This window comes from Dermacentor variabilis, chromosome 2 (assembly GCF_050947875.1).
Source record: "Dermacentor variabilis isolate Ectoservices chromosome 2, ASM5094787v1, whole genome shotgun sequence".
Taxonomy (NCBI): domain Eukaryota; kingdom Metazoa; phylum Arthropoda; class Arachnida; order Ixodida; family Ixodidae; genus Dermacentor; species Dermacentor variabilis.
In genome coordinates, this window is record NC_134569.1 from 163,472,497 (window position 1) to 163,486,643 (window position 14,147).

A 14,147-nucleotide genomic window follows, 5' to 3' on the forward strand; every position below is an offset into this window, starting at 1 on the left:
TGCCTGAGCATGCGCTCGGGAAACAATGGATTGCAGGCAACTGAATCTCAGTAGAAAGTCCGCTGAGGGCAACTAAAATAAATATAAACAAAACAGTGTTTATACAGAAGGGGCATCATGTCACAAACTTGCGACAAACTAAAGTTCCAGGGCACTAGTTAGATGGCTTGGGCGCACACAGGAGCCCGTGTTCATCCAACTTCATGTCTCTCTCGCGAACTGTCGTCTCATTAATTCGGGCCGTCACTTATCATTGTGAACGCCGGGATCCCCAACGCTGACCAATAGGGAAGCAGGGTTACTTCGTATAATCCTACAAGTACGGTCCGTAGGCTGGAACCAGAGCCAGGAAAGCACACAGCGGACAAGGACCGAGTCGCAGCATTGAAATATATTCGAAAAGGTACCTCGTAGACTGCGGAACTAACAAGCCAAGCTTCCAGCTCTTTTACGTAAAATAATTTTCCTACGTACATGCGTATAGTGCTTACATAAACAAAGAAGGAAACGAAACTTCACGTAGAAAATATCTGTCGTCACCAACTGTGAACAGCGTGCTCGCATACAAAGTGGACCCATGTGACTTGTCAATAGATTACGCGCGAGCGGTGAAATCCTTGCCTATTGCCGGTTTCGGCTAGTTCCACTTCTGGCCTATCACGCCAACAGTCATGCTTTGGAAAGCAAGCCAAGAAACAGCTTGGGTGCGAGTGCTGTATCTACATTTTCGGTTATTTGGTCAAGGCGGATGCAAAAGTTGCTTTAAAGCTTGCGCATGCACACCGGCAGACCATTAATTTATTAGGTCACCAAGTCGTTTGCACGACGCTTTTCGCACCGGGACGCGTAGTAATATGGATGTTCTACATAGGCGCTCTCAGCTAACGGCCATCACTACGACAATCATTATAACGCAAACCGCTATCGTAAGCCGCAAGCATGCGTATACCAGCCATTGAAAGAACGATTTCATGTAAAACCCGCATTACGGAATACGAACGTCGATTCAATTGCCACGACAAAGCTCATTGTTGCAGGTTGCAGCAGATAATTAAAGCGCACACGCTCATCCTTTCTCATGACGCATTCGAGTGGTATTTCCGGAGCACCTTAGTGGTCCGTGCTGAGGTCCGGCAAGCCACATTACGAAGCAGCATTACGAGAATAAGCGGGTCAAATAGCTTTACCCTGCGCATCGTTATTGCCGTTCGAGTTCACTTATGCCGGCATCGAAGCTTACGTGATGTCTTACACGACTTTCTAAGCGCTGCCAGAGCGTTCGTAATAACCGACCAGTCGAGTATGCCGTTGCTTACAGTGGCGTGTGCCGCGTAGAGTGCGTACGGCGACCGCTCGGCGCGCTCCGCGTACAGGGGCGTTCTGCAGCGTTTCCGGGAGCGGCTGCCGACCGCCCCGCGACCGCTCTGGGCGCTTTGATCTGTTTAATTGCCGCGAACGGTCCTCGTCGTCACGGGCGGATGGGTCTCGTTCGCCTGTGTTACCAGTCTGGCGGCGGTCGGCGCTGCGGCTGCCCGCTTGTGATTCTGCTTTCGGGCTGCCGGAGCGCGGCAAACTCTCGGACCGCCCCGCGCGCCGAGTTCATTCATTTTTCAGCGGATATTTAGCGTGGACGTGACCGGGGACCGAGCCCCTCGGACTCGTACCTTTCCGTTCACTCGACTCTCCACCGACCCCCCCCCCCCCCCCCCCGCCCTACCACCTGAAAGGCACGGTGGGCACAAGAGCACACACACATGGAGAAATGAAGCTGAGCAAATGACTTGTACAAAGAACAAAACAAAAGGGGGAGCAGAGATGGGGGGGGGGTGTTCTCTTGCGACGAAGTCAGAGCTTCGGTTTGCAGCACCGGGTGACGACGACGACTGGTGCGAGCAGGGTGGAGATATTTTCTGTAGACCCGTACGGAAAGGCTGTCACCGCTTCATTTGACCGTGCTGAGTGAATCTATGATGTAGCTTGCATTGTAGCAGCAGTATTACTAATGCCATAGCGATCAATGCTGCCAGTCTAATGAGCTATTATAGGTACTTCATAAAACCCATATTGCAGTAGGCGAACAATCTGAGCAAGCGAGAGATTTCGAAAGCAACACCTTTGACGGACCCTTTTCACTCCTGTCCAGGTTGATGGAAACAAGTGAATGGGAAACACTAAATCCGTCAAAAGCGGTTGTCTTCTCCTTCGACTGAAGGAAGAGGGCCTGCTTTTGAGTCTGGTGCCCCAGTGTCGGCCTGGATTGTTACAGAGATGTCATTACTGAATGGTGTGGCTCACTTTACGATATTAACTGTCGGAGTTGATGAATCAGTACTGAAGCTGTCTTATACAAATTGCGCATTGTTTTTTGTGACGGCAGCAATGAGACGGAGCTTGCACCACGGAGAGCTCTAGTAATGGTAGACGTTCCAGTAGCTCGAGAGGCACCAATTCTCGCTGCGGTACTGTACTAATCAAGGTTTTGTTCTAATCTTTCGAGCGGAGCCCGATGTGCATTGGAATACTAACTGGTGCTTTGAATTCTTCCTCGCTGACTTTTGTGCTGTGTTTTGTGTCTTGCTTCCACCTTATCTCGGCGCGCCGTTTCGTAATTTAACACTGAAGCTAAGCTAAAGGGGTTCCTCTGCAACTTGATCCCGCGTTCGATACAAACCAGAGCAGCATCTCTACGCATTGCCGCATCATCAGCATAGATGGTGTGGCCTGTTATACTATATTCAGTTCTGGATTGTCAATAACACTACATCGTGAACTAACAACGTTATAAAGACTGACACTTGGACAACTTGTTGTGGGTTCGTTCTGGAAAATGGCGCCGCAGAAAAAAACACGGACATGGAAAGACGCGATTACGCAAGCGCAGACTAAAATAAAGACAGAGAACTAGCTTTAGCGCTAAAAGGCGCAGGTACAGAAGAACAAGGTGGCACACACACACGCATATGTATGTTTCCCTTGTTCTTCTGCTCATGTGCCTTTTAGCGCTACAATACCAACAAGCCCATATTGCTGCTCTACTCAAATCAAGGCTCGTCGGCAACAAGCCTTGAAGCGAAACTATTGTGCCATCTTAAATAATGATCTAAGAATTTTGTAATGCTTACACTTTCATCACAGTTCATGGCAACTAAACTTCGCTAGAACAGTTAGAATTCTATTAGTGTAAAGTACTTGCATGGCGATTTCACACAAAATCTAACCGTCACACTGTCAGAACAATATTTAATTGTTATGCGAGTTAGGTCGGCACTAATCCCACTGACCTGATCTCTATATAGTGACCAAAAATATTTAACCATTTTCGTAGGGCAGCACCTCGGAATGTTGTCAAGAAATTGTCGCTGAAATTTTCTTTTCATTTTCCGCAATTAGGTTATCGTGGTAAATATTGCAGTGCTTCATAAGCGTGCTGCAGTCAAAACACATTTTTGGCTAGTTGGTTCATTATAGCAGAAAACAGCGCCAAGGAACACGAGAGATGATGATGATGATGATGATGATGATGATGATGATGATGATGATGATGATGATGATGATGATGATTAACCTCTGTCATGTCTCGCACCCACTAAAGGAGATAGGCCGAGTGCGGAACGAGTGCAAACATCATCTTTTTTGTCTCCCTTATTGTTCCTTGCGCTATTCGGCACCGTTAGCCGTTTTAATGCTTCTTGTTTCATCATTAAAGGATCAGCGTCATTCAGTGCATCACCGTTATGTGTGCAGTGCGTGTCAACCGACACTATTTCTCGCACCATCGGTGTTCTAGGCTCGGCGTCGGTTTTCCTCTTCACACGAGCCGAGGATATCAGCGTACTTCCACTCCATTTCCTCGAGTCCATCGACACGACACGGCTGCTTTGTTTGAAGCCGGTTGTCGCCGCTGCCACGGGCACCGAAGCGTTTGTTGACACTGGTTTTCGTACGGGCGCCGAACTGCCGCGAAATCGCGGCAGGTATCCCTGTACTCGCGTGCGCGTTGGGACCGACCACTGGACCCTACTGCAGCAGACACGCCATGCAGGAAGCGTTAGGGCGAGAAGGAAGGAACACTTGTCTCGACAGATTAGTGCGCGCGGATTACGCCGCGTGCGCAGGGATAATTGACGCTTATACCATGCGCATCCTAAATTGCCGAAGAGGCAATTTAGGATTTAGGATCCAGGGCGTGGAAACGGTGAGCATGTGCGTATGAGCGTGCGCGTGTGTGCGCCCGTGCGTGTTAGCATCTGTGTTCGCCGTATACAGTGTCCCGTTATTAATAATACTAAGCGCGAAGACAGAAATGCAACGCTCTCGTGTGCCGCCACGCATTCCGCCACTACTCACAGCAAGGCTGCTTCAAGGCTAAAGATCATAATTGCGTCTTTAAACACGTGATTTCTTTTTTGCCTATTGCCCGCAGAATTTCATACATGACAAAAAAATATTTCAGTCGACGTTTTCGTTGGCATATTTTGGCCGTCGTGATGAATTTGGTTATGGCCACCTTTGTCACCTCGCTTTCTCACTTTTCACAAGCCTGCTTTGATCCAGAAGCCGAGCGATACAGATACAAGCAGCTGAGATGAGAAGCTTCAAATAAATTGTGAAACGATGTATCGGAAGTTCCTATGCACGAGCTTGTAATGCTATTTGTGTCCGGCAGACTTAACTGGCTAAATCAATATTGAAATCAGCACAGCAGTAAGACCCTTTACATTTTTTTTTTCTTAGAACAACCTCGCCTTTTTTCTAATCCCACGCTAGAGCAACCAATTCGCACGCACTCTCTCGATACATTTTGAGTAGGGCCAAAAATGTGAAGTACGCTTCATGAACGCGCTCGTGTAATTACGTGATCAAGCGCTTTCTGTCTTCATTTGCTTCGTTCTGCACAATTGAACCACCGTCATACGAACAGCCGAGGCGTTCTAGAAGTCAGACATCAGGCGAATATCACTGGTTTTGCCACATTTCTCCGATAGCGGCTATTGTTGGCTATAACTCATTTTCTTCTTACATTAAGAAGAACGATTCTGTGTACCGGGGCCCTGCCATCTGGAGCCCCGAAAACAATGTAGATAAACTGCACCGCCGGATGCGCGACGCCCAACATATGAGAATCGCACTCTCGCTTGTTTGCGCGGGGAATCGTGGAGGGCGTTCTTCGTAGCTGACGACAAACCATAACGAATGCATCCGCCATAAATACGGCACGGCGCTCACACCTTCCGTCAGTGGTCCGCTCCCCTGCTCACTATTCGGCTCTGCGGTTTACACAATCGATGACACATCCGCCCAAAACTGATGCCTCCAGAGACGATAAATCGCGCGCCCTGTTCGAGCGATAATTTTTCCCTTTATCTCGAACGGCCCCGGGGCCATACGTCGCACTGTCGGCGCCGGTCCGGGTATGCGCAGGTAATGCGTATAAATCGTCTTTTTTGCTTTGACGAACGCCTGTCTCCCTCTCTGGGCGATCCCCTGTCACAGCCTCCGCCCTCGCCCAACTGGTGCCCTTCGGCGTGGTTCGCTCAGGGCTGACAGGCAGCCCCGTGCGCGCCGGTTGCCTCACCATTTATTTAGATTAGGACTTCCTTGGCTGGCCCGCGTCGGTGAGCAGACGACGACCTCAGTGGCGGTTCACCCACACTGCAAGTTCAGGCATCTACTTCTGGTAAACTGTCGCGTTTCATGGCACCTGCAGCGCACTCTTTATTCGTCTTTATTCGCAAGGTCGGCAACGTCGGAGAAACTCTTCTAGATGCCAAATGTAGTACAAAAAGTGACCTTGTTGCCCTGCAGCTTGCCGGATTTTTTTTTTTTTTTGACGCACGACTCTTCCGCTGTTCTCACTGAACAGCTCATTCGTCGCTGTCAAACCAGACATAGCAAAATATGTGTTTCACCTTTGTCGGTGTCATCCGACGTAAAAAAAAAAAGCCACACCTTCAATTGACTAGCACCATAGTGCCATTTATGAGAATACAGCTAGCGAACCCGCGTATCTTTCTTCTTTTTTTTTGTGGTTTACAGTGGAAGTTGTGGTTGTCGTTTGCCATTACAATGCAGAAAATCTGCGCGAAGTTACTTCGGTCTCACAGCGACCCCCTTTTTGTTGACGACAAACCACAAGTTATCCGTGTCAGCGATAAATCGGTCGACTCGGCACGCGTGTTTAGTGCCTCTGGTGTTACGCTGCTCAGCTCGAGGTCTCGGTTTCGATATAGGCCATGGTAGCCGCATTGTGGTGTTGGCACATCGCAAAAGACACTCGTGCACTTCAATTCAGCTGTAGGTTAAAGGACCCTAGGTGGCCAAAGTAAATCCGCAAGCCCTCAAGCCCCCCTACACGGCGTGCCTCATAACCATGTTTTTGGCACACTAACTTCCAGAATTTGTTCAATATCTCTGAGAAGTCGCTCACCTCGTCTACTCCACCGGCGACGGCATACCAATGAACTACTTGTTCCTATGTTCCGCTGCCCTCCGCGCGTGCTTCTTGTCTATCAGAGCTGCTGACGGCACTCAAGAATAATTTATCGTTCAAACATTCCCCAGGAGAATCCCCAAACGCCACGTAAATTCCCTGTCCCTGCCACATCTTCTTTCTTATTATTCAGCAGCGTATCATGCCCTATGTTTTTTTGTTCAGGTAGCTCACTTTTCCGGCTTCTAGGGGATGTAACTTCATTTATTTTACTAACACGCTCACCCACTGTACCAAGGATAGAGCAAAAGCAAACTCGTGCCGCTTCCCACGTGCTACCAGCGTTACGAGCCTATCACGCATCTCGTGTCTACCGCACATGCAGTCGTCACCGTACGCTAGCTTCTCCCTGCTAGTTTTTCGGGCAGTCTGACAACAGTGCCAACGTATCTTTGCCTACTTACCCGCTGATGCTCCTGAGTATCTAGCTACCGCCACGATGACTCGGCTGCTATGGCGTCTGCTCCTATAACCCCAAACTCGTGGCTTCAATGCCTGATCGCAGTAGCCGAGGTTGTATTGGCGTGGAGCAGAAAAATTTGGGGTCTGTTTGATAAATAATGTGGGGTCGAAATTAATCCGGGGGTGCCACTTGCGGAGCATTTCGGAGCTGCCGTATTGCGTTAGGATGATAAACCTCACCACCCAGTGGCTTCTTCCGGACTAGCTGACTGCCGTAGTGGGTAGTAGTCTTCGAAGGCTTCATTTTGCGTTGAGCGCAGCCTTTGACAAAAGAATTTAGGCCAAGCAAGTCGGAGCACTAGCCTCGCTGACGGCCGCCTTTGTCGTGCGGTGTCCATGAAACGGTGGTGCTGGGAAGCTGGAAAGAAAAAAAAACTACACCTAGCTCGATCGACATGTTTCCGAGGAGCACGGGTGTGCTGCGTATGTGCGAGGCAGTCGTTCCTTTTCTTTGGCCAAAACCTACACGGCACCGATGGCAAAAATATAGCAGTGTGGTTACCTGTTTCAATTTAGATTTCCAAGACCTGCCTGATGTTAGGCTGATTTCGTTCAATAGCGTTAAATTGTATGCAACTTGTAGCGGTCGTAGGTGTGTGGTAGCTGTTCTCGCTAGTCTAGCATATTGGTGCAACGACGTATGTTTTGATTACACGTCCCTCTCGTTCAAAATATTTTCACATGATCACACAACCAACCAACAAAAATTGATAAGCAAAGCAGCCATACCTAAGTTTTCAATGAGATTTGCATATTGTCCTGACCGAGAAAAAGTACAATGTACTTGTCCAAAGCTTTGGTTCAAGCTGGTTGGTCCGTCATACTGGTAAATTTAGTAGCACTACGAAGAAGCTGAGAGAAACGTAGCATGACAGCACTGCGTGGTGTTTTGTACGGTCCGGCTATGTAGCGTGCTTCGTCTTTGTAGCACTAATAAATTTCCAAGTCGTGGAATGCTTTGTTTTTTTACAATTCTTCCATTATCAAGTTATGCTGCCTTTATAAGTTACCGTGACTAATACAGGCATGCTCTGAAAATAATATTCTGGCTTCCGCCCGTCGACACGAATGATGTTGGTTGGATTTTTGACCGGCCTCCTTTAGCTTATATTCAATTTACTTTACGAAGCTCTCTCTGATGCATTCGCTCTTTTGTACCTGCCTTTCTTGCGTTATGGATTGGTTAGCTCACTCTGTTGTGCTTTATCTTTCTTTAACTCGAAGCTTCTGATTAAAGTTTCATAAGCTGCTTGGAATAAATTTTTGTGGACGGTACCGATGTTTTTCTTACCACTACTACTCGAAGAGCAGATTCTCGCGATATTTTCTTGGTTCTTTTCAATAGTGTGGTGTAGCCTGTTTCACCGACGTGCCACAGCGAAGCAAAAAACAATATAAACCTTTTGTTGTGCCTAATACAAGGCCTATAACGAGAGACGAGGTAAAATGTGCAAAATAATGAAAAAATTGTGATTATCGCCTGAGCATTGACCCGCGAACGTGGACCTCACAAAAAAAAATCAAAATTATTCCCATGTGTTTCTCGTTCAAATCATGTTTGTGAAAAATAATATAAAAGCGTTCGCTAAAGGAAAAGAAAACGCTAAACGAACTGTGCGCAGCTATAACAACGAGCGACGTCAAATTGTTAGAGAACAAATTTATGGTATGTTTGGTCAAGTGTTTTATGATATAAAGCATAAAATGGGGCCGTAGACGAGCCTTGACAGGTGGTTATGATGGTGAGTAGATTGGGAGTGTGAGTGGGTCGTCTCTACTTTTTTTCCGAAGAAACGTTTTAAGAAATAACTTCTCTGAAAGTGTTGCTTAGAAGAGACTTTAATGAAAAGTCGCAACTTTAAAACTTGCAAACCTTTGGTCCCCCAAAATTCTGCGCAAGCTCTAAATGATACCGCAGCATGTGACGTGCCCCAAACATTTTTGCTGCTTGAAACAAATAATACTTTTCCCAGTCGTATTATTTACTTTTGTTATCATATGGTTTAACTATTATACGGTGTGATCATGCTTCAGTTTTCCGGAATATATGAAAATCGCCTCTTGCCGATGGCATAATTCCAGTTCTTGAGCTAGATGGCTCATACAGCCACACGTTAAATCTACAACAAATGGAAACACCATATTGAACTAATTAAAAACTACCGTTTTTAACTTCTTAATTATGTATTTACAGCAAATATTGCAATTTACGAATCGTATCCGGTGAGTTTTGAAGACGTATTCACTTGGAATGATTTTCCTGGATGACACTAGTTTGCAGATATGCGTCATCAAATTCACCGTAAAAGTTCACTATGGTTCCACGGTTCCACTCACCTTTTGGACAAAACGCTTTTTTAAGCATTGATGCACAAAAGTAATCGGAACGTCTATTTATTTATCCGACTACTTCGAGAAATATTTTCTCGAAACCGGTGTCATTCTGTATAGTCCGTTCCCGTAGATACGTCTTGGTAACTCTCAGCCTACAATTTGTAAATTACAATATGTGCCATAAAGTAAATAATTATGAAGTTATTAAGCAAGCTTTTGTTAAATTGTTGACTGTGTGTTTCGATTTCTCCTGCTATTAATGTCCACCTCTTCGAATAATGCAGCTCAAGGACAAGAATTAAGCTATCTCACAATATATAGAAACTCACAATACATAGAAATTCTGGAAAACTTAAAAAAATATCACCCCGCATTGTTATGTAACCGAAAAGTTTACTTTTCCCAATAACCTATCTGCTCAAGATAGGCTGCGGTACATAGACTAATGTTGGGAACCACTCGACCCCTTTATCACTCTCGGGTTCGCAAGAAAAAAGTTACAATAAAAATATATAAAAGATGAGAGCCATAGCATTGACATACGACCAGCAAATTGAGTCCGCCTTTCCTCAGAAGTAAATGCACCCTTAACACTTTTATGAGATTCGGGGAAGGACTTCTGGACGTACTTATATGGCTGGAAGGTGCGACGCAAGATGCATTCCCGACCGGCTCAATATAAACACGCTACAATATATGAAACATCCCCGAGGGCAACGTTTGTGCCCTAGTATCCAGGTATCGCAAAAAAGAGTTATGAAAAATGAACTCCGGTTGTAATCCAAGAATACGTTTCCCGTGTCCTTGGAGGCGGCTGTTTACGGCGATATGTAGCAGTAAGTGTAATGAGCGCCTCTCCTCCATCACGATGGGAGCAACGCGCGCATATGCCCCTTACCACCGTGTGCTACTGCGCGGTGCGAGTGGCAATACCGCGCTTCTTTCACCCCTCTGTTACACGGCACAATATTCATGATCGGCCAACAAAAACAGTAAGACAGTGGGACTAAATAGCGCTTAGTTAGCACTTTCAGACGCTGTCGTTCAGATGCTTGTGCCTGTGGTCGAAGACGCAGGCGCTGCCCTTTGAGACGCTTTTCAAACGCCCTAGGAGACACGCGTTATCCTCACGAGTAATAGCTTTTAATATTAGGATGCAAATGCCCTTTCTTACTGAGCATGGTCTATTTATTGTCCTCATTGCCAAAGAATCAAGGCGTGTTCAACTTGTTGTTTAAGACTTCGCCTACAGTAAAACCAACATAAGTTTTGTGTGGAAGATGAACGGAATGAATTGTTTCATCTAAGGTGCCACTCAGATATAGTGAACAATTCTAATGTCTGTAATTTCTGATTTTGGCTGACGCACTCTTTTGTTACCACAAATGTCACAACTTTATTCTCGTGCATTTTTATGTTTTATTCGCTGCACCACCCGCAAGCTACACCGAAACGCAAATACCAATTAAGGTACACTGTAACTTCGCAGTGTACATTGCACACTGTAAGTTGTCTACCCAGCGACGTCACGAGAATGAAGATGATATATGATGCTAGTCGAGAGAAGAATGCTGATTGCAGGTGTGTTTTAATTATTCTATACCTCTTTTATCGCATAGCACATAACCCTTTTAGAGGATTTGCCAAGAATCAGAACATGCCTTGTGGCCCGTACCCAGTGGCTCCATAACGAAAAATCGAGTAAATCAAGGAATCCGCCGAATAATACACGCTATTCCACAAACAGGTCAGTGTGCTTTCGAGACAGCTGTGCGACATTAGGTGTTCGAATTCTATACATTCTTTTTCTGCACCGAATAGAGGTATGTTTACTCTCACTACTTTATCAGTCTGCGTACGTGGGCTATCTAAGCCCGTTAGGTTCCACTTGTATACATATTGCGCACACATAACTTTCTAATTGATATTCACAAATATATCTGCCCAGACACTGACCAACTGAGCAGCTGACAAGAAACGCAATCACGCCATATCCACGAGTGCAGACATAAACATCCACGCTTTTGAAGCCTTACGTTGTAATACGCGCCAGCTACTCTGCACGAGTAAGCGCAAGAATCGTCGATGCGGGGGGTGCTTGGCCATGCATTACTTATGGTCAACGTAATAACGGGCAAGTCGTCCTACCTGCGTTCATTATAAATACACCTGTGTCCAGTCCAATAGGTTGCTGACCAATAGGTCAAACCAGTTCGTAATGTTCCGACAAAACCAAATCGCCTTTTCTTCCTCGCTTTCCGGTACCTTTGATCCATTCGCGTTTGCCGGCTTCGCGAGGGGACATATGTCTCGTCGCCACTCGCTACGGGGACGCAATGACTCCCTTCAGCCCCAAGCGCGTTGCGTTTTGTAGGCGTATTTTTTCCATTCCACCCGCGGTTTAATCGAAAACACGCGGACGGACACCACACGCAGCCCCATCGATTCCGCGTGGGCCGGTCCACCCATTTTGCGTATATGGCTCGGAAAGCACAGGAATAACAAAGAAACAATCTGCGGCTGTATGCAGATTGCTTTCTTCAGATAGCAAAGGTAAACGTTGGTCGTGCTGCAACATTACTCATCTCCTCGTGGACAAGCAGTAGAAGCCTGGATTTCGGCATCATTTCAGTCACTCGTTTTGTTTTGTTCTTATCTTGCTTGTCTGTAACTTTTTCTTGATTCCCGCCCCCCCTCCCTGTTCATCTACCTGATTTTTTTACCACATGGGCACAATCGTGCCTAACATTGGCTGCAAACACTGAAACAAGCGACTGGCTTTAGTGCAAGTGCCTTACGCATTGCTTAGAAGAAGGATACTGTGCAAGAGCAGACGATCCCGAGAAAGCCGAGGCACGGACAACCACGAACTATGAACCTCCTAGCCCACCAACAAGTTGTGTTGAGCCACCTGTCTTATGCATGTCTCTGTCTCTCATAGTCTACTCTTGCGTTGTCATAAAATGTATATGCCGACAAATATTTATAAAATTGAAAGCTGGTGCACGTACGGTGGGCATGTTGTTACTAAATCAGAATTTCGGTTTTCCCTGTCCTACTTCGAGCGAATCGCAAGAGGTATACTACCGCTGCCGGTGAATCGGCAGATCAAATAACGTCAAACGTGCTGCTTCCATGGTGCCGTCGCATCTTGTGTAACAAACAGCTAACAACGTTTCAACATTAATAGCATTAGGACTGAAGTATCCACTGATATCACAGAATTTAGTAAGTTAAGAATGGCGAAACGGTAATGAAGGTTTGAGAGAATGCATGGGTTCAGAATCACTAACGTATCGGGGATGGAGGCAACACAGTATAATACGAGGGATTCACTTAAAGCCTGAAAACAGAATGTTCTCTCACAAACGCCAACAAAACTTTACTTACTAATCTCTTTCCTAAAATTTAAACAAGGTGTTCATAATATTTCATTGAATCCTTATCGGCCCGAGTACCAAATTAATCTAGGAACTTCCGAGTGATTTTTACTTCAAGTATTATCCGCTCGGCATAAGCTCGCCGTCCAGTGCTACAGCCTTCATTTTGGAAGCTTAAGAAGCAGTTGGAGGTCAGCTAATTAGTCTAATATTATTGTGCTTAAGTGATTAATGTGGTTCAAATAAACGGTAAAGGCACTCACATGGCAGTTTCTGGTGTCAATAATCTGAACAGCAACTTTTGTGAAATTACCTCATGGTTTTATTTTTGCTATGCATTTCGACAACGTTACTCCTTTGGTGTTCTGTTTTCTTGTCTACCTATCTTTTGCCAGGTTTATTTCGACACGACATCCGCAATCACTGTTTCATACTGGCGTAAACTCTGCAAAGACAAGTGCGGAGCAGAAAGAACTAATTGACTGGCTGCATGTTAACATATCACAATACGAAATATTAGCATGTTCAACGTAACCGGAGGTTCTCGTGAGTTTTCTCACCTTGCGGCTGGAGGTACTGCGCAGCGACGCCACTCTGCAGCGACGTCCACAGCCCCGTCGACAGCGTGAGGACGAAGCACACAAGAGTTCCTAGGTAGTGCTTGTGGTGCCTGCAGCCGGCGACACCATTGGCCCGTGGAGTACCCATGGTCGGATAAGTTCAGTTCGTCTGCCGGCACTGCCGGCTTCTCTTCTCCGCCGGAATCCTCCCTTTCTTTCTTCTAGCGGCGTCGTTGCCCTTTATCTAGTTTCCTAAACATGTTGTTGCACCCTTCACCTATCGCAGAGCTAAGCCTGCAGCAGCCGATTTAAAAGCAGCACACGTGCTGCCTCCCTGACAGTCCAATGTGTTCCGTACCGTCCACAAACTCGCGCAACCAGAAGAAGGGCTCCGCCGATGGTGGGGAGGGAAGGCGGAAGAAGGCTTGCGAGTACTGCACGCTTTTCGCGCGCGTGTCCGGAGCGAAAAATAATGAAACTCGCTTTTACAGACGGCCTTACGTTTTCAAACCGTGCGCCGCCCGCGATAGTCGGGTCCGAGCCGCGGTGCGCCGAAAACGGTGCGCCCCCACCGGAAGAACTCTATAAAGGCCCCGTTCCCTCCGCCGGACTTGGAGCGCCAGCGCCGCGCCGCGGCTGGAGCTGCTGACGACCCTCGCCCGCTGTCCCCGCTCCCGCGTACGCGCTCGAGGGGGGGGGGGGGTCTTGCGCCGGTCCCGAGAGCGCGCGGGGTGTCCGCCGCCTCTCGGCGGGAAGAGAGGGGAAGATTTGTCCCGAGTTTTTCGGGAGACCACGAGAAAGGGGAAGCGCGCCAGCGTCGGCGGTGCGTCGTCGCGGCGGGACGCCGGACCGGCGGTTCGCGCCGCCTCTGCGGGCTGGGACTCCACCCAGCAGCCGGCGGTCCGCGCCGAGAGCGCAGCC

General features: G+C 47.2%; 1 protein-coding gene across 1 annotated transcript in view; it reads right to left on the reverse strand.

The window, feature by feature from the left end:
• The window catches only part of LOC142572910 (neural cell adhesion molecule 2-like), a 231,739-nt gene extending 217,958 nt beyond the window's left edge, over positions 1-13,781 (reverse strand). The window contains exon 1 of the mRNA XM_075682358.1: positions 13,227-13,781. Coding sequence (XP_075538473.1) covers positions 13,227-13,374 — 148 coding nt within the window. The 5' untranslated portion in view covers positions 13,375-13,781. The remainder of the gene's footprint in view (positions 1-13,226) is intronic.
• Positions 13,782-14,147: the final 366 nt, after the last annotated feature.